This window comes from Pelobates fuscus, chromosome 2 (assembly GCF_036172605.1).
Source record: "Pelobates fuscus isolate aPelFus1 chromosome 2, aPelFus1.pri, whole genome shotgun sequence".
In the NCBI taxonomy this organism is placed as follows: Eukaryota; Metazoa; Chordata; class Amphibia; order Anura; family Pelobatidae; genus Pelobates; species Pelobates fuscus.
In genome coordinates, this window is record NC_086318.1 from 383,764,002 (window position 1) to 383,787,005 (window position 23,004).

General features: G+C 37.8%; 1 protein-coding gene across 4 annotated transcripts in view; it reads left to right on the top strand.

Moving 5' to 3' along the window:
• MEIS1 (Meis homeobox 1) overlaps window positions 1-23,004 on the top strand; it is a 131,651-nt gene that overhangs the window by 100,749 nt on the left and 7,898 nt on the right. For 2 of the 4 annotated variants that reach the window (XM_063443783.1, XM_063443785.1), the window contains exon 10: window positions 22,293-22,432. In XM_063443783.1, the coding sequence (XP_063299853.1) occupies window positions 22,293-22,432 (140 nt within the window). The remainder of the gene's footprint in view (window positions 1-22,292; window positions 22,433-23,004) is intronic. The other 2 variants (XM_063443784.1, XM_063443786.1) reach the window with 1 other exon arrangement.

Consider the following 23,004-nt stretch of genomic DNA (forward strand, 5'->3'; position numbering starts at 1 on the left):
CACATTGTGATTGGAAGAATGCACAAGAAAGTCACATTCTCCCTCTGCAAAATAAAACAAATGCAATTAGCAAAATGAAGAAAAAGACTAAATGTATATATATATAAAAGAAAAAAAGAAATGCCCATTTATAATTAGGGGTATTCCCCTAAAGATGTGATTATATAGATAGTACCTCAACTACCTACTGTGATAAAGATCTCCGAGCATTATATACACCTATGCTCCCTACATGGTTTAGGGCAGGGGAGCCCAAAAGGTAGATCCCAGATGTTGTAAAACTACAAAGCCCATGATGCTTTGCATGTATTTGGAATGACTTTAGAATGGATAAATCTGGGGATTTACCCTTTGGGCACCTCTGGTTTAGGGTATAACATACATCCGATCCCTTGCTCTCTTAATCCAAAGTGCTTTAAGTAATGCTACATGGAAAAGTATTGTAACTTTATTCCAATCTCCCCCTCTTACGTCACAGAGGTAGCCTGTAGAAGATATTGCAAGGAGTGTGTACACAATACACAACTTCTTACCGGTAGCTACTTTTTTTGACTGTATCTCATGACTTTCTATAAGGCTGCATCTAGTGCAGCTATAATGCCCCCTAGGCATCCAACAAATGTCCTTTGTTGGATTCACATCAACTGTTGCCTATATTCGCACTGTTAAGTGGTTAATTATATCTCGAGAGGGCCAGGACAGTAATTCCACTACATTTGCATATACTCTGAGATTTTCTGATTGGGGTTAATAGCAACATAAAATGCCCAAGTTGTCCCAATTCTTCAACCCCCAAATAACGTGGTTATCTTAATAATTACATACCAGTAAAGACTGCAAAAACTTTTAATCCTATTTTGTTCCTTTTGCCACACGCTAACACAATTAATGTATAGGTGTTTTACGGCAGTTAAAGAGTTATTCTAAGCACCATAACCACTTCAGTGCCTATGTATGCGCATATGGAGATTAACCCCTTTGCTGCCACAGATGTGACTCTACCTACGTCTGCGTCATGAGGGGGTGGAGGTGTCATCAGCCAGCCCAAAACTAGAGTTACTAATATCTCAAAGTTTATTGAAATACCATGTTTCAATTCCACTTTTCATAGTGGTTCAACAGGTTTGATAAAAATTCCTTTAATCAAATCTAGATGCAATATTTCTTAAATAACATTTCATTTTTCGGTAGCCTTTCACTGCTGCTATTGCAAAGATGTTTTGCTGCCACTAATATCTTGGTAATTGATCAAAACAATAATGTTTAATTTGGCTTTGTGTGATTTTGTTGTTAGGACTTGAATAAAACATTTTAATACATTTCTGAATTAATAGTTTTGGACAAAATAAATTGCTCTAGGGAACAGTAAACAAATGATACTAGATTTATAAGGCTTCTCTTCAGCTCTGCAAGCAATAAGTCTAAATTTTTTTTAGCTTTTCTGTTAAAGATTCTGCCTAACTTGTTAACACACATGTACATTTTTGTATTATTAATGATGAGTCACTGTAAATCACTGTTGCAGAGATTAAATAAAATGCTGAAGGCTAGCCTGGGTGCAGATCAGTCATAAATTATTGGCAGCAACACTACGTGTGGGAATACATGAAATGTGTATAAAAAAACATAAACTTGCATCTAGAAGAATGCTATTTAACAATGACTTCGAATATTGCATTTCTGGATAAGATTATTATGATAACTTCTCTGTTCTGTAGCATGATCACTGAATGGAACATTTCTCTTGAATGCAGTTCGCAAGCTTATGACTTGTCAAAGTACTTAGCTTGTCACGTTAACATCGCTTTGTGATATTTCTTCAAAATTCAAGCACACTTTATGCCAGTTAATACTGTGATAACATCAGCTCTAAGATTCATTGTGTTTTCTCTCTATGTGCTGGTTGGTTGGCTTGCTTTAAAAGTGTGTTATTTTTACCAGACAACATGTAATTCCCTTAATTAGATTTCTCTAGCCTTTATGTCATACACCAGGCTATGCTTTCTTTAGGTATTATATAGCTGGGGGCACCATAGAAAGTGTTGGACGTTTATTAGCATGTGTTGGACTACTACTGCCATTAAGCTCAGCCAGACAGTTTTTTTAATATAGTTTTTAACATGATGTTTGATGGTGCATGAAAATATATCAGCTAAAAAACTTAGATTTTTTTTAGAAAAAGATAGATAAACATTATAATCTAAAGTAAAACTGAATAGCAATGGTTTCCCTCCCTTAGGGGGCCACATGCCGTGTTTAGAGGACTTGTATTATGGGGATAACCCAAAGCTTTAGATACCAAAATGTTACCAAAAACTAAAGTGAAACTTGCATTTAAAAAATGTGCAGATAAATGTTCACAATCCGAAAGGCATCGATGTATTTTATAAACTGTTCTGACGAAAACTCCAGTAAGTGTAAAAGAAATACTTAGCTAAAGCTCTCTTCCTTCAAATACAGCATAGCGCCATCAAGTGGAAGGGGTGGCTGTACAATTAATCACCCTACCCCCAAATAAAGCAATCTGCAGCCCACAGTCCCTAGCATGCAGTGGCACATTAGTAGTTATGTGCGTTCAGCCATTTCACACCTCTACATTTGTACTTGTTACTGCTTTATTGATGGTTAAGCCCAGCAAGATTCCAGTTATGTATAGTTGTGGCACCAAATCATGTTAGTTATGACAAGTGCCCTTTAAACACTAAAGTAAAGTGTTATTCCATCTAGCAGGTCTACTAGCCTAAAGAAATGCAAGATACAGCCTGAGCATCAAGACCCAAGAAATTCTTTGTATTCTTTATTGTAACAGACCTGGTGACTCATTCCTATTTTGAAAGTATTTTTCTCTTTATAGAACTAGTCTAGAACGCACTGTGCTACAGCTCAATATTTATTATTTTCAAAAATTGGGCCCACCTAAACCAAGGGGGTAAAATAGAATTGCAGAAAGGCTGAGACAGAGAAGAATTTTAGCAAACCTCTTAACAGTTGTTGCATCCTTAATGGAACACTCAGTTGCTCAGTTAATCAGAGTGTTAGTCACTCAGTCGGTGGCTCATTAGTGATGTCACTGTTGTTTCTCAGCAGAAGGAGAGGTGAGACTTCTGAGAGATTTTTCAAGGGAAGATAAAAAAAAAAAAAAAAGGATTTCAACCTCCATTAAACAGAGAAATTAATTCTAATAACGCTGCCGTTAAAAGGCTGTGTTTAATGTAATATCTGTATGTGATAATACATTTTTTCAGATGAACTTCTTAATAGAATATTTTATAAGAGCCAAATATTAACAATAAGGGTAGACATAGAAAACATTCTGGGCGGTAATTTATTGCAGGTAAATGGAACGCTGGCGGTGTTTGGACTTAAAATACGTTATATACTTATATATGTTTAAGAGTAAAATTTGAGATTTTCCAAGCATTTTAAAAGCCCTGGGGAGAGTTTCCTTTCTTCTGCTCCTATGTAAATGCTGTTTAAGCTTTTACTGGGTTGAGGTGTGCAGTGGAAGTAAATAGAAACACACAGTCCCTTAAAGTACATGGTACTTGTGCAGTGGAAGTAAATAGAAACACACAGTCCCTTAAAGTACATGGTAAGGTGTGTCTTTTTGCGGATGATACTAAGATATGTAACAGGGTTGATGTTCCAGGAGGGATAAGCCAAATGGCAAATGATTTAGGTAAACTAGAAAAATGGTCAGAGTTGTGGCAACTGACATTTAATGTGGATAAGTGCAAGATAATGCATCTTGGACGTAAAAACCCAAGGGCAGAGTACAGAATATTTGATAGAGTCCTAACCTCAACATCTGAGGAAAGGGATTTAGGGGTGATTATTTCTGAGGACTTAAAGGTAGGCAGACAATGTTATAGAGCAGCAGGAAATGCTAGCAGAATGCTTGGTTGTATAGGGAGAGGTATTAGCAGTAGAAATCAGAGTTTGCAGGAATCTATGATCTGCAAACTTTCTTTGTCTTAGGGATGAGCATAACCACCTAGCAAAGCTAGTGGGTATGCGGCAGTCTCCCGGAGTCAAATGCCAGAGCTGAAAAGGCTCGCGCTGTGCATCTGCACAGCAACAGCCTTTCAGCCAATCAGGTAATCAGGAGAGCCGTGCTGAGCGCGGGATTCCTGATTACCTCAGATTTTTAAAATTGGGAAACTGCGGATGGTTAGCACATCCCACGAAGTACTAAGGATAAATATTTCCGACAGTGTACGGGAATATATTTAAACGTCTAAACGCAAATAAAACAGTTCAAGATGCCAATAGTACAGGGGAACAAGAAAATATTTAATAAATCATGAAGACATACAAGATAGACTTGAAACTTTGTATAAAACAGCTGAACTGAAAAACAAGGCAACAATGTATGCCAAAGGAGAGTAACAAATGAATAGTGGAAACATTCAACAAATTGCAACGAAATAAGTTCAATAAAAGAGAAGAGAAATGTTGAAACAAGTCTCAGCAAACATATTCTTTATGCAGGGAGTCCATGCGAATATTGAACCGACGAGACTACTTGCATCCACTTCTCCTATTTAGGTGGATCTTTGGTTTGTTGGTCCGGTCTTGGAGTACGGCTATAGTCTGTAAAAAACAAAACAGAGAACAGTTATCAAATGTTGAATAAGCACCAGATAACCTTATGTTTTAGAAAGCAAACTACCACCAGCAGGCAAAACTCTTAACTTGGAGGAGGGTGGGACGGGCGCTATTGCTAGGTGGTTATGCTCATCCCTAAGACAAAGAAAGTTTGCAGATCATAGATTCCTGCAAACTCTGATTTGTCCTCCGGGAGGCATAACCACCTAGCAAAGCTAGTGGGTAGAATAGCACACACCTGGTGGTGGTCCTAAGAAACTGAAGGCGTTCAACTTCTGATGGCCTCCAGTAAAATCTAACAAAGGTTTTACTGGACAACCATCTTGCAGCTTTTAAGATAGTAGGGAGAGGAAGGCCCTTTCCTGCTGCTTTAGTAGCCGAGGCTCCCCTAATTGAATGGCTTTTGAACACTGAAACATCAATTCCAGCCGTAGACATGGCGGAAAGTATCCAGCCTCTAATTGTATTAACCTTGGCTGGACGAAAGGGATTCCTTGATGTAATGAATAATTGACTGATATCATTTCTAAATCCAGCAGAAAGTTGAAGGTACGATTGTAACAAACTGACTAAACATAAGCCTGGATCGGAAGAATCTTGGACCAAGTCCAGTTCTACCGGACCAGGAGAAAAATGGGATGTTTTTTGTCTGCCTTTTAGTATAATATGGAAACCTCCCGGGGTCCTGGACAACCAAGGTTCTGAAATATGGATTTGAGTTAACTCTGCTCCTCTAGCTGCCAGGGCCAAGGACAGCAGAGAAGCCAACTTAATAGCAGTCCATCTTAAATCAATTTTAGCATTATCCAAAGACTTAAGGAAATTTAATAAGACATCTACATCCCAAGTAGATGTGTAGCGTGGGGTATATGGGCGGCAGACGGCTAACCCTTTTAGTAATCTCAAATACAGGGCATCCTGAGTAAGGTTGGGGATCAGGAAGTTTAAGGCAGATCCGTAGGTCTTGATTGAACTGACAGATAAACCAGAATGGAACTTAAGGGTAAGAAATTCTAACGCCAAAGGAATGGTATCAGATCCTTGTGTGTTAGACAGAAAAGAAACCTCCCATTCTTTGAATTCCTCGATCATCTTTCTATATCTTACCCTAGTTCTACGTCTTAAAGATGAGTTAATAATATCCAAGACCTGATCCGATAAAAGGGGATGTGTTAACAGCCTACCAGGGCTGCGATCCACATTAGCTGCGGGAGCTTGAGCAGAAGATCGCTGGTTCCCTGAAAGCAGTCCACTGTCATGCCTAATGGGATCTTGATTCCCTTGACTAACTGGTGGATCAAGGGATACCAGGGTCTGGAGGTCCATACTGGATAAACGAGAACTAAGCTCTGCACCCTGTCCCTGCGGATCTTCTCCAGCACTTTCATCAGTAAAGATGGAGGGGGGAAAGCATAAGGGGCTGGAACATCCGTCCATTGGAAAGACATTGCGTCCATTTTCCAAGCTCCCTTTGTCCAGGTTCGGGAGACGAACCTGGGGGTTTGAGCAGATGTTTGGGATGCAAACAGATCTACCTGTCTCTGGCCAAAATTGCTTTCTATCCGTTGGAAAAGAGCAATCTTTAATTGAATCGTTGCCAGGGACAGACTTTGGCGAGAGAGAGAGTCTGCAAGCTCGTTCGCCTCTCCCGGAACATATTCTGCGAAGACCTGAACGTTGTTTGCTAAGGCCCAGGACCAAAGATCTAGAGCCTCTAAGCAAAGACCCCTTGATCTTGTACCCCCTCTGTGGTTTATATAAGCCACCGCTGTCCTGTTGTCCGAATTGACTTTTACCAACATCGGTGACTGGTTTAGAGGAACTAGGCCCTTGAGAGCTAATTTTATAGCTCGTAACTCCAAAATGTTTATATGGAGGTGACTCTCTTGGTCTGACCAGATTCCCCTTATGGCGTTCTGGGATGTAAACGCACCCCAACCGTGACTTGAGGCGTCTGACGTCAGAGTGACTGTCGCAGGCTGCTCTAACAGTGGACGAGGAAGTGGAATTTCTAACTCCAAAATGGACTTCAGTTCTTCTCTGACCTTCTTGGGGAGAACAAATTTTGATTCCCAATGGCCACCCTGTCTTAGTCGGTTCCCTAAAAACAGCTGACTTCTTCTGCAAAGTAAGGGGGAATTGTTGTATGCTGGTGTTAAAGCTATTAATTTCCCGATAATCTTTGCTAGGTCTCTCAAGGACCAACTCTGGTGCCTGAGAGATGAGTTGAGATGTACCAGTAGTTTGTCCCATTTGTCTCGAGGGATTCCAAGAGACATAGTCCTGGTGTTCAGTATGAAACCCAGAAAGAGGATGCTTTGAGTGGGAATTAGGACTGATTTCTGTAGGTTTACTACAAATCCTAGGTCTTGTAAAAGGGAAGCAAGGTAATCCCTTTGAGAAGCAAGGGCTTCCCCATCTGGATGCATGAGCAGGATGTCGTCTAGATAGTATAGACACATGAAACCTTTTAGTCTGACATGAGCTATCACTGATTTCATAATTCTGGAGAATGTGTATGGTGCGTTGGATAGGCCAAACACCAAAACGGTCCACTGCCACACTTTCCCTTTCCACTGAAACCTGAGAAAACGCCTGTGTTTCTTGGCTATGGGGACTGAATGGAAGGCATCTTTTAGGTCTAACTTTATGCAGAAAAAGGCTTTCTGTACTAAGCCTGGAAGATCTGATAAACCCTCCATCCTGAACCTTTTCCTTTTGATGAAAGCGTTCAGAGGCCTCACGTTTAGGACCGGTCTCCAGGAACCGTCTGACTTTGGTATTGGGAACAATGGGCTGACCCATCCTGTAATAGACGTGTCTGCCAACTCTATTTTCCCTTGACTTAAAGCTAAGGAAAGGGAGGCATCTAGCACTGGGTTCACCTCTCTGAGGGGTGCAAACTTCTGGACTGGGAACCTTATAAGGGGGAGTTGTAAACCCCTTTGAAAAATCTTTAGGACCCATTTGTCTGAGGAAATATCCTTCCAATTTAGTGGCATATGAGGAGGCACACTTACTTGAATGCATGGGTTTTCTTTTGGAGGCTGAACCGCCTCTGGAATGCGCTCCTCTGCCACCGCCTGGGAGCTTATGTCTTCCACTGTAGTGGCGGTACTGGGCCTGGTGAGAGGCTTCTCGGGACGCTCCTGCAGCCCTATAGGGGCGACCCTCTGTCCGAAAGGGCTTTTTGTAGCCAGGGACGGTCTTCTTGAGCTCTGAAAAGGATCTCCTTGCCTTGTAACGGCCTTTAACCTCCTGAATGAACGAGGGACCGAATAGGTGAGAATCCTCCAAATTTGGGAACTCATGCGATTTGGGGGCTAGGTCGGACAGACCAGCTGCATGGAGCCAGCGTGATCTGCGGATGTTCGATATATAATTAAAGGCTTGGCCGATAATTAGCACTGCCCTGCCAGACGCTTTTAAAAGGGCCATCTTAGATGCTAACAGAGATGAAGTGGAAGGTTTCTGGACATTGCCTTCCTTTTCTGCCTTATCCAGCATCAGTAATAGCGGGCCCACAGCATCAGCAATTTTAAACTGTATATTGCGAAAAGTCTGGTCTGTGGGATCAGAGGATACGCTGCTCCCTGTGATGGATAACAGCGCAGGGTCTACCTCTGGGGCCATTAAAGCCTGAATGTCCGGGATACCGATGTGGTTCCTGAGGAGAAGATCATCTTCCTTAACCAAGGGAGATCTGAAGGCTAGTTTAGCAAAATCTCTAACCTCAGAGTCGTGCTCCATAGCCCATCTGGAGTGAAATAATTTTGATGGGAGAGTCTTTCCTAGGAGACTTACTCTGGCCATCTGAACGTTGCTTAGCTTCCCTCTCTCAGTGGAAGCCGCTGAACGAACCACTTCCTCGGATTCCCAGTCTATTTCTGGAGAGCCGTATCTGGAACTGGGACGGCTTTGGGAGGAAGAGTGAGCGAACGCTCTAGAAGAGGAAGGAGAGGGACTATCTAACCTCCAACGAGATTTGCCCTTTTCCTCTGGAAGGTGTTTCTGGTGCTCAAACGAGGGAAACACACTATTCCTTTTTTGGGGTCCTGTCCCTTTAAATTTTCTTTTACTCAAACGAGTATGAGGGGAAGGAGAAGCGGAGAAGTTTTCCTCAGAGGAGGAACTGTCGGAAGAGACCAGCTGTCTTCCTTTATGTTTTTTATTTAAAACTGGGACCAAATCCTCCTCAGATGATGAAGAGGAAAGTTCCCTGGCAAGGAAAGCTCTTTTATGGAGCTTTCTAACATTGATGGGGCTGCCTTTAAGAGAGGCATCCACTAAATCTGTGGCAGACACAGAAATAGAGTCCTCCATCAATGATGCCATTTTAAAAATCTGAGGTAATCAGGAATCCCGCGCTCAGCACGGCTCTCCTGATTACCTGATTGGCTGAAAGGCTGTTGCTGTGCAGATGCACAGCGCGAGCCTTTTCAGCTCTGGCATTTGACTCCGGGAGACTGCCGCATACCCACTAGCTTTGCTAGGTGGTTATGCCTCCCGGAGGACAAAGAGGGAAGTGCTCATGCCATTGTACAGAACACTGGTGAGACCTCACTTGGAGTACTGTACACAGTACTGGAGACCATATCTTCAGAAGGATATTGATACCTTAGAGAGAGTTCAAAGAAGGGCTACTAAACTGGTTCATGGATTGCAGGATAAAACTTACCAGGAAAGGTTAAAGGATCTTAACATGTATAGCTTGGTGGAAAGACGAGACAGGGGGGATATGATAGAAACATTTAAATACATAAAGGGAATCAACACAGTAAAGGAGGAGACTATATTTAAAAGAAGAAAAACTACCACAACCAGAGGACATAGTCTAAAATTAGAGGGACAAAGGTTTAAAAATAATATCAGGAAGTATTACTTTACTGAGAGGGTAGTGGATGCATGGAATAGCCTTCCAGCTGAAGTGGTAGAGGTTAACACAGTAAAGGAGTTTAAGCATGCGTGGGATAGGCATAAGGCTATCCTAACTATAAGATAATGCCAGGGACTAATGAAAGTATTTAGAAAACTGGGCAGACTAGATGGGCCGAATGGTTCTTATCTGCCGTCACATTCTATGTTTCTATGGCCTCATTGCACTTAAAGGGACAGTGTGAGTACCAAAATAACTTTATATGAATAATTAGATTTCTCTTTTTGGTTGTTTTTTAAAGGGTCACGTAATTTAAAGTTATAAAGTAACACATCTAATTAAAAATATATAGTTGTTTTTTTAAAGTGTTCCTTTAAATTTGTATGCACAGCTGACACAACTAAAAAGTGGCAGTTTTCACAGAACCTCTCAAATTAAGAACCAGTGGTAAATATGGCAGCTTAATTAACCAACCTTTCTTGAATGTTGCTGATATTCTTTCTCTTTGTGTACATAACAGAGTCTCATGAACTCATGATAGCCATGACTCAGTTTGCAAGATAAATTTTTTTGTGATAAATGTTATTCTTCCTCTTTTCCCCTAGGAGGAGATACAGCCTAAATGTAATGTTATATTGAAGGTTTGACTCTCTTAGTGTTTATAGCTGTGTGAGATACTTCTGTGGCTAGTGCTCCAGTGGTACTATATCTAATTCCTTCCAAGATTGATGAACCATGTACCATTGGTCTGCATTAATATTATAATCAGTACCACTGGACATGCTTCTTAATGTGAAAAATGCATTATTTTAGAATTTAAGTATTTCCCCTAGATATTATGATGAGTTAGGTAATTAGCATTTGTAATAGTATTTTTAGCGATGCTCACCTCCTCCCCATGTTCAAGTTCTCAACAATGTTGAAGACGGTGGGAAATGAAAATGTGCATATGTCTTTTATAGTGTTGAAAAAATGCGTGAAAGGTCTTCGACCCAATCATTTAGTAGGGAATAAAATAGTTGCCTTCCATTTAAACTGAAATTCACAATCATTTTTATAGATATGAAACCACAACAGAGTTTTGGAAAATGTACTATTTTTGATTTCAAAGGAATTGGTGAACTCCCAGTGTGTGTTATTTTATTTTAATGGAAACAAATTATAAAATTTAATTAATTAACTATACACTGTAGTGTCTTACATTTTTTTTTCCAAGTCTTCTAACTTGGAGTTGACTGTGTTGAACTCTTCTGCAGGGGGCGGAATGCTTTGGGAGAGGGCCCATTGCCGTATTCACCTGCCTTAACATTTTATTGACGGAACCTGTTATATCATGTGTTGGTGACAATGAGTTCTTATTCTAGCAGCTGTTTCTTTTGGACACACTACTTAAAAACGTTATAGCAAATAAAGACTGTTCCCCCCTCAATTGTCCAAAAAACCCAATTTCATTTTTACTCTCAATAATTTTTTCAATTAAAATCAAGTCAGATATCTGTTTGTTAATTCTCCACTAAGCTTATAATATGTATAATACACTTATTAGTACCTTGGTAATTTCAGTACATTCCTTAAATTTAATAATATGTTAGTTAATTAGTAACTAGGAAAATTGTCCCTAAGAGATATGAATAGAGTAACATTTGGCCTTCTTTTTCATTGATCTCTAATATTTAATTCGAGCTCTGAGGACTGAAACACTGACTTCATATAATATTTTGATGTTAAACTATCACCAACCTTTTATTAAAAAATGGTTATAAATCTTTAAAAGCATTAAAATCACAATGGAATCTGTGTCCGTTAATATAAATTAGGTAACCTCAAATTCTTCGAGAATAGTCTTGGTTTCCTGCCTTGCTTTTCCTTTTGGCAATTCCTGCTAAATTAAAGGAACATTCTTAATTTAAAAATAAATATGTTAAGTGTTTGTTATCGCTATATCAAGGCCTCTCCTTGGTTTAAGAATACATTTTTAAAAAGCTATTAAATTTACCTCCAATTCAGTGCCAGTGTGGTCTCCACACTGCAGTTGCTACACCTTCTGTGCAATTATCCTATATAATGATCTTTGTTGAATCCAGTGCTTCCCATAGAGAAGCATTGAGGTGATCGGATGCATGCGCAGCAAGCACTGCACTTTGCCAGTCATAGAGACTTATTGAATGCAATGTGGCATCTGGTGGGCCCCAGGTAACAAGTCACGTTTTATCATTGACATATGTACCAAACCCACTGCACATTTAAGGCAGTGAGTTGTTTATTTTTTTTTATCTTTTTGCAGTTTGGAGAGGAAGCAAATTTCACTGCACTGCTTCTAAAAAGAACTTCCTGTGCAGGACAAGGCATAACAGGAAGTGAGTGCACAGGGAAAACTCTCCCGAGAAACAGCAATGTAGCATAAAAATTTAAATGGCCCAATGAGTAAACTTGCACACCTACAGAAACACAAGTGAAAGATTAATCCAATTTCCCCTTGAAAGCTTTGTGCAATTGATCATTTAAACACATGTACAACTTTACTCAACAGAACAACTGATAGACTACACAGGGATAATGTTATACGTCCTTTCAATAGCTTTTAGAGAAATCGTATTTTTGCAAAGGTTTTTGAGAGGCATGTTTGCTGTACATGCCAGACTTTGGTCTGTTCTCATTAATGTAAAATGTTCTTTAAATCTATTTACACAATGTTTGACGTTGTGGTATTTCAGTGCCTGTACAGACCTGATCCACGCCTATTTTGAGTCAACACTGGCCAAGAACGGTGCAGCGTATTGAACCACTGTGAAATGGAGCTACAGCAAGCAGAGTTAGCTCCCCCTTAGAGACTAAAACTCTTTTACATCACAGGTTAGCTGCAGGCTGTGCCTCCATAAAATAAGCTGCATTTTTAGACGTTGAAAAGTCAGCCTGAAGTATTGAAAATGGGGCAAATGTTGCCTCCTTGTTGGATAAAACAATTTTCTCTTCTTAAAAATGAAGGAGAGCCAGAGGCATAAAAAAGAAACGCTTTTTAAGGTATATATTGTGCAGAGTTCAGTCGGGAATGAGTTTGTATAAATGATGTATAGTTTTCTGTTTCAGCAGTAAAGGTTTAATGATTGCTTTCTCTTGAAAAAAAAAAAAAAGACAACAACAGCATGCTTAAAATAAAATCTGGGTCATTTAATGGCTTCACTAATATTTTATAAAGGCACACTGGCATGTGTTGAACTATCTTTGTAGACGTTGGCTAATTTCAGCATTAACATTAATTCACTATTATAACAAAATATTAACCATGAAGATACTTAATAATTAGTATAGAAATAAGTATAATGAATCAAAACAAGTGAATACAAGACTATGGCCTAGATTTAATATTGTGGAGCAGACTTTTAATATTAAATGTAATATTGTGAAATTTTTAAAATATTTTTTATTATATTTATATATATATTTTTTAATATATGATATAAATTTTTTTAAATAATTATTTTAAAAGTTTACTTCCAAATATTAAATCACCTGGAAATCTTACCCAAGATTATTAAATCAAGGCTTGTATTTGTGAGTTTGCATATTTTATTAAATAGGGTACAGAAACAAAATCCACAAGAGACTATATCATGTTCCATAACGCCTTAGTGTTTCCTGTACTGATCAATCTGCATTGCCAGTTACAGATTTCTACTATCCTACAGCAATATATGTGTAAAGACGGATTTTCTGTTTGATGTTCTATTGAAATATATTTGTCCAATTCATTTAAATTCCCAATTGCGTTGTAAAATATTTCCTAAACCTTTACAAAGTCAACTTGTCATTTGGCAATTTTTAATAAAGATAATTTTTGTTGTGCTATCGTTATTAATTTATGAGATGTATTTAAAAATAGAGTAGGAATTATTTATGTATCACCGTTGTATTTGGGCCTTGAGCTCGACCAGCATTTTAAAACTCCCATTTAATCAGACATCAATTATTGCATATGAAGATTTGCCCACATATATGAGAATACAGCATGGGCAAATTCCTAGCAATGGAATCTGTCAGACGTTTCAGAGATGAGATGGACCTGATGGACAATTTATTTAGTGCTAGTGGAGGTTAAGGCAGTACAAGGCAAGAGCTCAGGTGGGTTAGCCAATGCCTCCTATTCTATCTTTTAAATTTTAAATTTTGAAAATTGTTACATTATCCCAGACAAATTTCTATCCCTTTGGGGTATCGTATCTGATTCATCATTTTGTTAAGATTTTTTTTTTTTTTTAAATTCTTGTTTATATAGGTAAAAAAAGGTCATTGGCTTTGGTGATCTTGACTGATAAACATATGTCAGTAAAAAAAAAAAAAAACCTAAACAAAACAAAACAGAAAAAGCTTGTAGTGGTATCACAGACAAATCACAAGATTTGTCTACATCCATTATGCCATAGGTGACTATATGATTGTATATACGGTTGTTCCATGCCTCTTCTATAATTCAAAGATTCTGAAGATGCATTAGATGGGATCAGGAGAAACCTAATTTGGTGTAATATGGGTAGAGCATGAGGGGAGTCTGGGCAGTAGTCTGCTCTAAACGTGTTGGAACTAAAGTACTTGTAGTCAGTGCTAAATCAAGATATTTGTGAATTACATTCCCCTTGATATTCAGTCAGACTGGAGGCTAGATCAGCATTATGGAAAATGTAATTCATGGACATCTGGTGTTCCAAAATTGGCTAGCAGAGCATCATGGGAAATATAGTTCACAAATATCAGGTAAGCCTAGGTTAGTGAATGCTATACTAGGACTCCCAGTGCTCCTACCTCTTCTCCATCCCACCCAAAAATAAAAGACAACAACAAAAAAATAGCATTCAGGTTTAATGCCTGGGCCTCTGGGGCATAATGATAATAAGAATACAGGGTTACAAAATAATATTGAGCACAAGTGGTCGTAACTAGTAACTACTCGCACATGACCCTTTAGTCTGTAAACAGATATGTAGAGTTCTGCAAGGTAATCCAGGGACAATCCCGGCAGATATTTATCACAATTAACATGGTTCTTTAATAGCGTGTCCGAAAAGAGGGTCATTTTCCACACATAACCATCTAGAATTCCAGCCTATAGCGTCTACTTGAATTGTAACCACAGAGTTGAATGTGTCTTTTACATCATCTTTGGATCATTTAATTTGTCAGTTAATTGATCATTTTTAGACAGAGCATTTTATCATACTTTAGCACTGGAAAAGCTTTTGACGTAGTCCTGTTTTTTCACGGTTTAAAAAAAAAAAAAAAAAATTATAAAAAAAAATCATTACTGCCTGAGGAAGAAAACTGGGCTTGAAGGAAAATCTACTGATTCGTATGATTGATGGCCTTGCTGTGATTTGTGTAAATTCCAATATTATGATTCTGAAGTAGACAGTTAGTGAAGCATGCATACAGCCTCTCCTTTTCACATTGTGAATAATGCAGTGCAGTTTAAGGCTGTGTTTCTCTTGCAGTATGAGGGGACGACGAAAAAAAAAGAAATAAAGTTTCCAGATATGATTTCACAAGTTTAAGGGAGGATTTCACTAAAATTATTGGCATGGTGAAAACTGACCTGAAATATTCTTATTGAATGCCACCATAGCCATGTTGCAGTTTTTTTGTAACTCAATTATTTTTAAATACAGGACAAAATACCAGAATAGTGTTTTAGGTGATTAACCCTCAGCCTCTAGATGAATGCAATTGGCATTTATATATCCATATGAGTGCATTCATAATTAGAATTGGCTAATAGTCACCTGTTTTAAGTCTAGTATGGCATTGTTATCACCAGCCGAGATGCCATCTCAAATATAGATGGCTGCTACAATTTGAATTATACAGTGCCTATACTCTCAATAGAGCAGCTGCAAAGTAATTACTTTGTTACAGGGTGAGTTACTAAAACGAGATTTGTCATAAAATCAAAGTTAATTTCAAATTTAAAGGATCACTATAGGGTCAGGAACACAACCATGTATTCCTGACCCTAAAGTGAAAACCCACCATTTAGGTGCTTTGCTCCCCCCTCCCCCTTAGCCACCCCAGAATGGGTTAAAACTCACCTTTTTTCCAGCTCTCCGCGGGTCTGTGGTATGCCGTTGCTGGCCCCGCCCCCTTGGTGACATTATCAAAATTGCAGATTTTTTGCCAATCCAATGCTTTCCCATTGGGAAAGCATTGGATTGGCTAAAATTGACAAGGGGCGGGGCTAAACACTGTTTTGGCCAATCAGCCCCTACAGATGCATTGAATCTCTATGAGGAAAATTCAGTGTCCCCATGCAGAGCGTGGGGACGCTGAACAGCAAGGCTGCCTACTGTGCCGCCCTGAACCAGAAAGTCCTTCCATTGGCCATCTGAGCAATGGCCATTTGGAGGTGTCCCTAGGGGCAATGTAAACTGTTTATATAAAATGCCCGAAGGGAGTATTAAGCTGTAGTTGTTCTGGTGACTATAGTGTCCCTTTAAGGCCAGCATAAGTGAAAAGCAAGCATAGCTAACTTTTAGAATTGCTTCTAGTTTGTCTATTTTGGAAAATAATTCTCACTTTTGTGAACAGGCCTGTGAGGGAGGACCACCGCACATATCTCTATATTGAGCCCAAATTTTGAGTTACTTTTCTCCATCAAAAAGTGCATAGTTTAAGGGTGTATTTAAAGTCTGTCCAGATAAGAAAAAAATATATCACTATTTAGTAGACACACCCCCAATGAATGCATGCGTGCATTTTCATGCATTTAATTACTGGAGGTATATATTAAAACAATTTGCAAACGCTGCAGCCTTTGCAAGCCCTCACCTTTTTCTCCAGAAAACACTTTCAGTCTCTTCACTGGGAAATAGCCAATCAGAGGCACCTCATTGTGCTCTCTCCATCCTCACGCGCAGCATACTGGTCTGAGGTTTGGATGCTGGTCTGAAATATGCAGGGGAAGAGTAGAAACTCCCCTGGCTGTTTCATTGACAGTCAAGAGAGGTGTTTCATTAATTATTTTGAAGTGCAGATTTCTAATAGAAATCAGCACTTGTATAAACTGTCATTCGTACGGCATACTCCTCACCCATAAAGCACTTTAGCAAGCTGAAATGCAATATGGGTGAGGAGTGGTCCTTTAAGCCTACCTTCTAAATTTTTTGGGGAAGTTCAGAACCCTGCATTCAATATAAATTTAATCTTTAAACTCAGGATGTTTATCATCCGAGCTTCCCTGAATTAGCATAAGATGCACGTTGCCAATATTGTTTATAGTATAACTTGTTTAATCATTTTCCTAAATTTTTCTTAAAGGAACACCAAACTCCGTCTTCACCTCGAGGGGGAACCTAATGTGCATGCATGCATTAAGCCTTCACATAAACTCAATGACCCATTGACTCAATGCTTTCCTATGGTGATTTTTAAGATGTGGGACATCCTCATGCAAAGTGTGAAGATATCCGGCATAATTACATGGAGCTAAACTGTGTGAAACAGCAAGAATCGCCTTTAGTGGCTGTCTGGTAGACAGCCACTAGAGGCAATCTTAACACTCCAATGTAAACATTGTAGGTTCTCTAAAACTGCAATGTTTTACATTGCAGGGCTAACTGGACAGGGACGCTGCACCCAGACCACTTCAACAAGATGAAGTGGTCAGGGTGCCTATAGTGTCTTTTTAATAAGCATTTAGTTATTTAAAACCCTTGATTTGATGAAAAATAAATCTGTTTTTGTAATAAATTTGTAAATGCAGTGGTCAGTGTATTGTATGATCAGTGTATTGTATGATCAGTGTATGGTATGATCAGTGTATTGTATGATCAGTGTATGGTATGATCAGTGTATTGTATGATCAGTGTATGGTATGATCAGTGTATTGTATGATCAGTGTATGGTATGATCAGTGTATGGTATGATCAGTGTATTGTATGATCAGTGTATGGTATGATCAGTGTATTGTATGATCAGTGAATGGTATGATCAGTGTATGCTATGATCAGTGTATTGTATGATCAGTGTATGGTATGATCAGTGTATTGTATATCAGTGTATGGTATGATCAGTGTATGGTATGATCAGTGTATGGTATGATCAGTGTATGGTATGATCAGTGTATTGTATGATCAGTGTATGGTATGATCAGTGTATTGTATGATCAGTGTATGGTATGATCAGTGTATGGTATGATCAGTGTATGGTATGATCAGTGTATTGTATGATCAGTGTATGGTATGATCAGTGTATTGTATGATCAGTGTATGGTATGATCAGTGTATGGTATGATCAGTGTATGGTATGATCAGTGTATGGTATGATCAGTGTATTGTATGATCAGTGTATGGTATGATCAGTGTATTGTATGATCAGTGTATTGTATGATCAGTGTATGGTATGATCAGTGTATTGTATGATCAGTGTATGGTATGATCAGTGTATGGTATGATCAGTGTATTGTATGATCAGTGTATTGTATGATCAGTGTATTGTATGATCAGTGTATGGTATGATCAGTGTATTGTATGATCAGTGTATTGTATGATCAGTGTATTGTATGATCAGTGTATGGTATGATCAGTGTATTGTATGATCAGTGTATTGTATGATCAGTGTATTGTATGATCAGTGTATGGTATGATCAGTGTATGGTATGATCAGTGTATGGTATGATCAGTGTATGGTATGATCAGTGTATTGTATGATCAGTGTATGGTATGATCAGTGTATGGTATGATCAGTGTATTGTATGATCAGTGTATGGTATGATCAGTGTATGGTATGATCAGTGTATTGTATGATCAGTGTATGGTATGATCAGTGTATGGTATGATCAGTGTATGGTATGATCAGTGTATTGTATGATCAGTGTATGGTATGATCAGTGTATGGTATGATCAGTGTATTGTATGATTAGTGTATTGTATGATCAGTGTATGGTATGATCAGTGTATTGTATGATCAGTGTATTGTATGATCAGTGTATTGTATGATCAGTGTATGGTATGATCAGTGTATTGTATGATCAGTGTATGGTATGATCAGTGTATTGTATGATCAGTGTATGGTATGATCAGTGTATGGTATGATCAGTGTATGGTATGATCAGTGTATGGTATGATCAGTGTATGGTATGATCAGTGTATGGTATGATCAGTGTATGGTATGATCAGTGTATTGTATGATCAGTGTATTGTATGATCAGTGTATTTGTGATCTTTGCACAAATAATCGCACTTTTATGTTTAACATGCCAAGTGCATCAACATATTCTGTTTTATATACTGCAGTGTAAAGCATTACATATAATAGGAATTAAATGTGTATAAAGTATGATCATCATAGAGCTAATTAGTTGTTTCAATGCAATAGAAACCATTTTTATGTAATGACATTTCATTAACGGAAAGCTGTTGTAGCAGTTTTAAAGAAAATTTAAGGCAAATGATACTTATTTGAAAGTGAGCTCTGCATTAAGATTAGAGGATAATTTACTCAGCATTACTTTACTGGGAAATGTTTTTTATTACATTGGAATACATGGTACATTATAGTAAAACATCTAGCAAGAATATTCTTCAGTTTACATTTGGTCCAAGTAACGTGTACCTATGTTTAACCTATGTTGAGCAAATGAGAAAGTTGTCAATATATTGTGACACTTGGTAACATTGTACTATAGGTCTGTTTATATTTTATGTTTTGCTTGACTTCATTCACTATCCGACTTGGCTATTCCAAGGCTTGAGAACATTTGTTAGTCAGCTACCCCATTATCCCTCCCACTCTCTTCTTCCTACACTGGAAAAAAAAATGGTACTCTTACGAACATTAGGTCAAGTAAAATGAGGGACAGCTGTTGCAGTAGGGCAGGGGAGCGATCCCAAAGGTTGGGTGAGCTTGCTTGGGAGTAGGCAGAACTGTACAGAGTGGTATCTACTCAACATTTTGACCTACGAGGAAAAATATTATATTGGTCTGTGTAGGCTAAGGCATGGATCTCGGAACCCTTAATGAATTTAATGTGGAGAAAACAGTTTTTCCTGGACTCCGAAGACCAGGAGAACATGGTAACGTGGCTCTCAGCTGTCCAGAGGTGCAGATCATTGGGATAAACTATCCTTAAACCTAGCCTGGCACAATATTAATGTTATATTCGTTATTATTATGTAGAGGAAACTTTTTCTGCGACACGCTCCAAGTTTAAGATTATTATTATTATTGCCATTTATATAGCGCCAACAGATCCCGTAGCATTTTACAATATTATGGGTTATGAACAGCAAATAACTGACAAACAGTGTTGGCAGAAAGTGATTAAGGCTGCCCAAGTAAGCTTACAATCTACGGCACTTAGTTATATATATATATATGTATATATATATAATATATTTCTACATATGTTAACATATATCTATAACATATATCTACATATGTTTTATATATATATATATATATATCCCATCTTCTATTCCACTTTTTTCTTCTTATAACACCATCATAAAAATTGCTCAAGTACTTTTATTTTTTTTTAAGCATGGCTCCATATACATTCACAGTAAAAGTAATTTAATAGCCACAATTTAGGGCTTCTAAACCCAAACCATGTGTTGGCTATATGAAAGGCATAATAAATTGTATACCACCCCTAGTTACTTTGTTTTAGATGTCCCTTTTAAAGAAAAATCTTTTTCAAGTGATCCTATTTTTAATTACAGTAAGCCGTCTATACACTGAACAGTTGTCTTTCCATCTGTCTAATTATCTATTTTTCGTTTAATGGTAGATTTAAAAAACAAAACAAAAAAAAACACCTCTTTATTGGTTTAATAGGCAACTGGGTGCCGAAAGAGGCCTTTGGTTGCTAAAGTAAGGGGATGATAGAAAAGGTCAAAGGCCATTTGGGGAATAAACAGCTGGACCAATTTATTTAAGCAGATATGAGGATGGGATGGTGACCTGAGTTTGACTTCTACTGGGAGGAGCAAGAATGCCATTTTATTACCTTGCCTAAAAGGAAAATGCTCTCCCATATGAATTCACCCTTAAGGGATTCAAGAAATTGTTTCTTTGCAGAATGTCTACTTACTTATATATGTGGAAGCTTACTGAACAGGGAAGTATTTTTCAAAGAGTTTGTTTAATACAGATTAAAGTCGGCAACATTTCTTCTAAACTGATTTTTTTGAGGCCGTCACAAGAAGAAGACTAGGATTAATTTACTACTCCAGATAGCATGTTCTGTTATTTGCCATTCTTAATACAACAAAGACAATTCTCGAACTTCTATTTGTACATAAATTTGAGATTAAGGATCTTGCGATTTTCAACGTCTAATGAATGAGAGTTAAACAGGCAAAGGCAGTTGAAATAAATGCAAAATTCTGTGGAACTCTGGCCGAGGAACAATGGAAACTGGACCCCAGTCTAAAAGGGGCCACGGGAAAGTCTTTATTCAGAGGCCTCCTGCTAAGAATGGCATTCAAAAATCTAGGTGCACTCTAAGTGAAGGTCAAAGAGGCTTGCCATGACAATAGATTTGTTTATTTCTTTGTTTTATTATTTAATGACAAAAAAAAAAATATTGCGGTACAAATTGAATACATAAAAACTTTATAAAAAAAACTCAAAACAGAAACCACCATTAAATATAATTTTAATAAGAAGATGTGCAAATGCTGGTGATTTAAATATACTTATTTTTTTCTTGTAGCTTTTTTTGTTTAGCAAAACTCTTGTAGTGTCTGTAACTTATAAACGGATAGAATACTTTGGATAAGAAGTAAAACAAACAACCACTAAAAATATTTTAATGTTTAGCTCTGTTTTATTCTGGTCGTGATCGTGTTTCAGTTAAGTTTTCCTTTTTAAAAACAAATGTATGCTGGGAATATTAATACATATGTATTTTGATTATGTTGTATATTAACAAAATGCTTAAAAACTTTATTTATTAATGCGGTTTGTGCACTTGGGTTTTGTAACCACATATGCTTATTTTCATTTGCACTGAAGATGATAATAGCAATATATGAATGTTGTAAGGCCATTTCCAAATACAGTAATTAAACCTTTGCATTGCAATGTCTTTTATAATTTTTTTTGGCCCTTTCTGAAGAATGCAGGATTGTTAGCAGAATTACTCTATGGCTTTGACCTTGTACTGACCCAAGCTTTTGAATCAACCAAAAAAAGAGAGAGAGAAAAGAATGAAAAAAAAAAGTCACTCCACCGAAATCATTACTGTGAACTCCCCAGCAGTGTGAGCTCTTGGTGATAAAAACGCCAGACATTCCCTCATTGAATGGTGCACAGCCATTACAGTTCATTATCTTAATAGTGGGCATTAAAATAGAATTAGACTTTTAAAAAAAAAAAGGAGAATTTTAATAAAAGTTGTGAAATGGCTACATAGCTAAATGCAGGGAGAGTCTTACATAATTTCTCAAAAATATAATGTATCAGCTTTCTCTGTTCTGCCACAGTATGTATAGTTTTTGTTTTTGTGCTATAGAATTTGGAAGTAGAGTGGTATGTGTATTGTTTTTCAACAGTTCTGGGTAATTCCCTCATGTGGTGATTAAATGGAAATGTCCAACTGTGGTAAAAGCAGGCAAACATAAATCAACTCAGAAACTCCTGGCTTGTATTCTAAAAGGTCAACAGGGGTTATGTGGGTTTCAGAGCATTTCAAACGGCATGTAGGCCATGCCACTGAACCACATCAATCCTGCTCATCATGAGAGTCAAAATCTGCAACTAGGATCTGGAACAGTTTCGAAGCAATTATTCCCATACCCTTTTTTGTTTTCTTTTATAGGTTTATAAACGCCAGAAGAAGAATAGTCCAGCCTATGATAGACCAGTCCAATCGAGCAGGCAAGTCCCCAATAGTAACTGTATTCAAGTCTCGCAGGCGAAAACCATCCTCAAGCCATTCACCGGGAGGTCCGTTACCTGGTAAATAGATTAATTGCCGGGAGTGAAACACACCTAAAACAAATTCGGAACTTTTTCATGTTCGTTTTTTGGTGTCACTACAAATTGGTTATCTTTGTTAAATTTAATACAATATATTCATACATCCAGACAATGGCCTATGAAACATTGAATAATGTGTTATATTTTTACACATTTTTACTTGTATTATATTAGCTTTCTTTCTCAGCTATATCTTCTGCTACTTTGACCACTCCCTGGTGCATGGCTTGGTGTGGAATTGCTGTAACGTTTATTACCTGTCAAAAGGGTAACGGGGTCATTCCCTTATGAGACTCAGTAAAGTTCAAAGACATCAACGAGGTAGATCTTTTTTGTGCTTTAATAACCTAAGGCATCTCACTTTTGAAACAAGCTTTTTATGTGTACCGCTAAAGCGTAAAGTATAGAACAAGTTCAATTCTATTTCTTATTAACGTTATTTGGGGTTCTGTATCTGCTCTTTAATTTAACAGAATGTTAAATGTTGTATATTCTTGACTAAAACCAAGACATATCAACATGTATTACTGAATTATCTCGTTGGATAATAG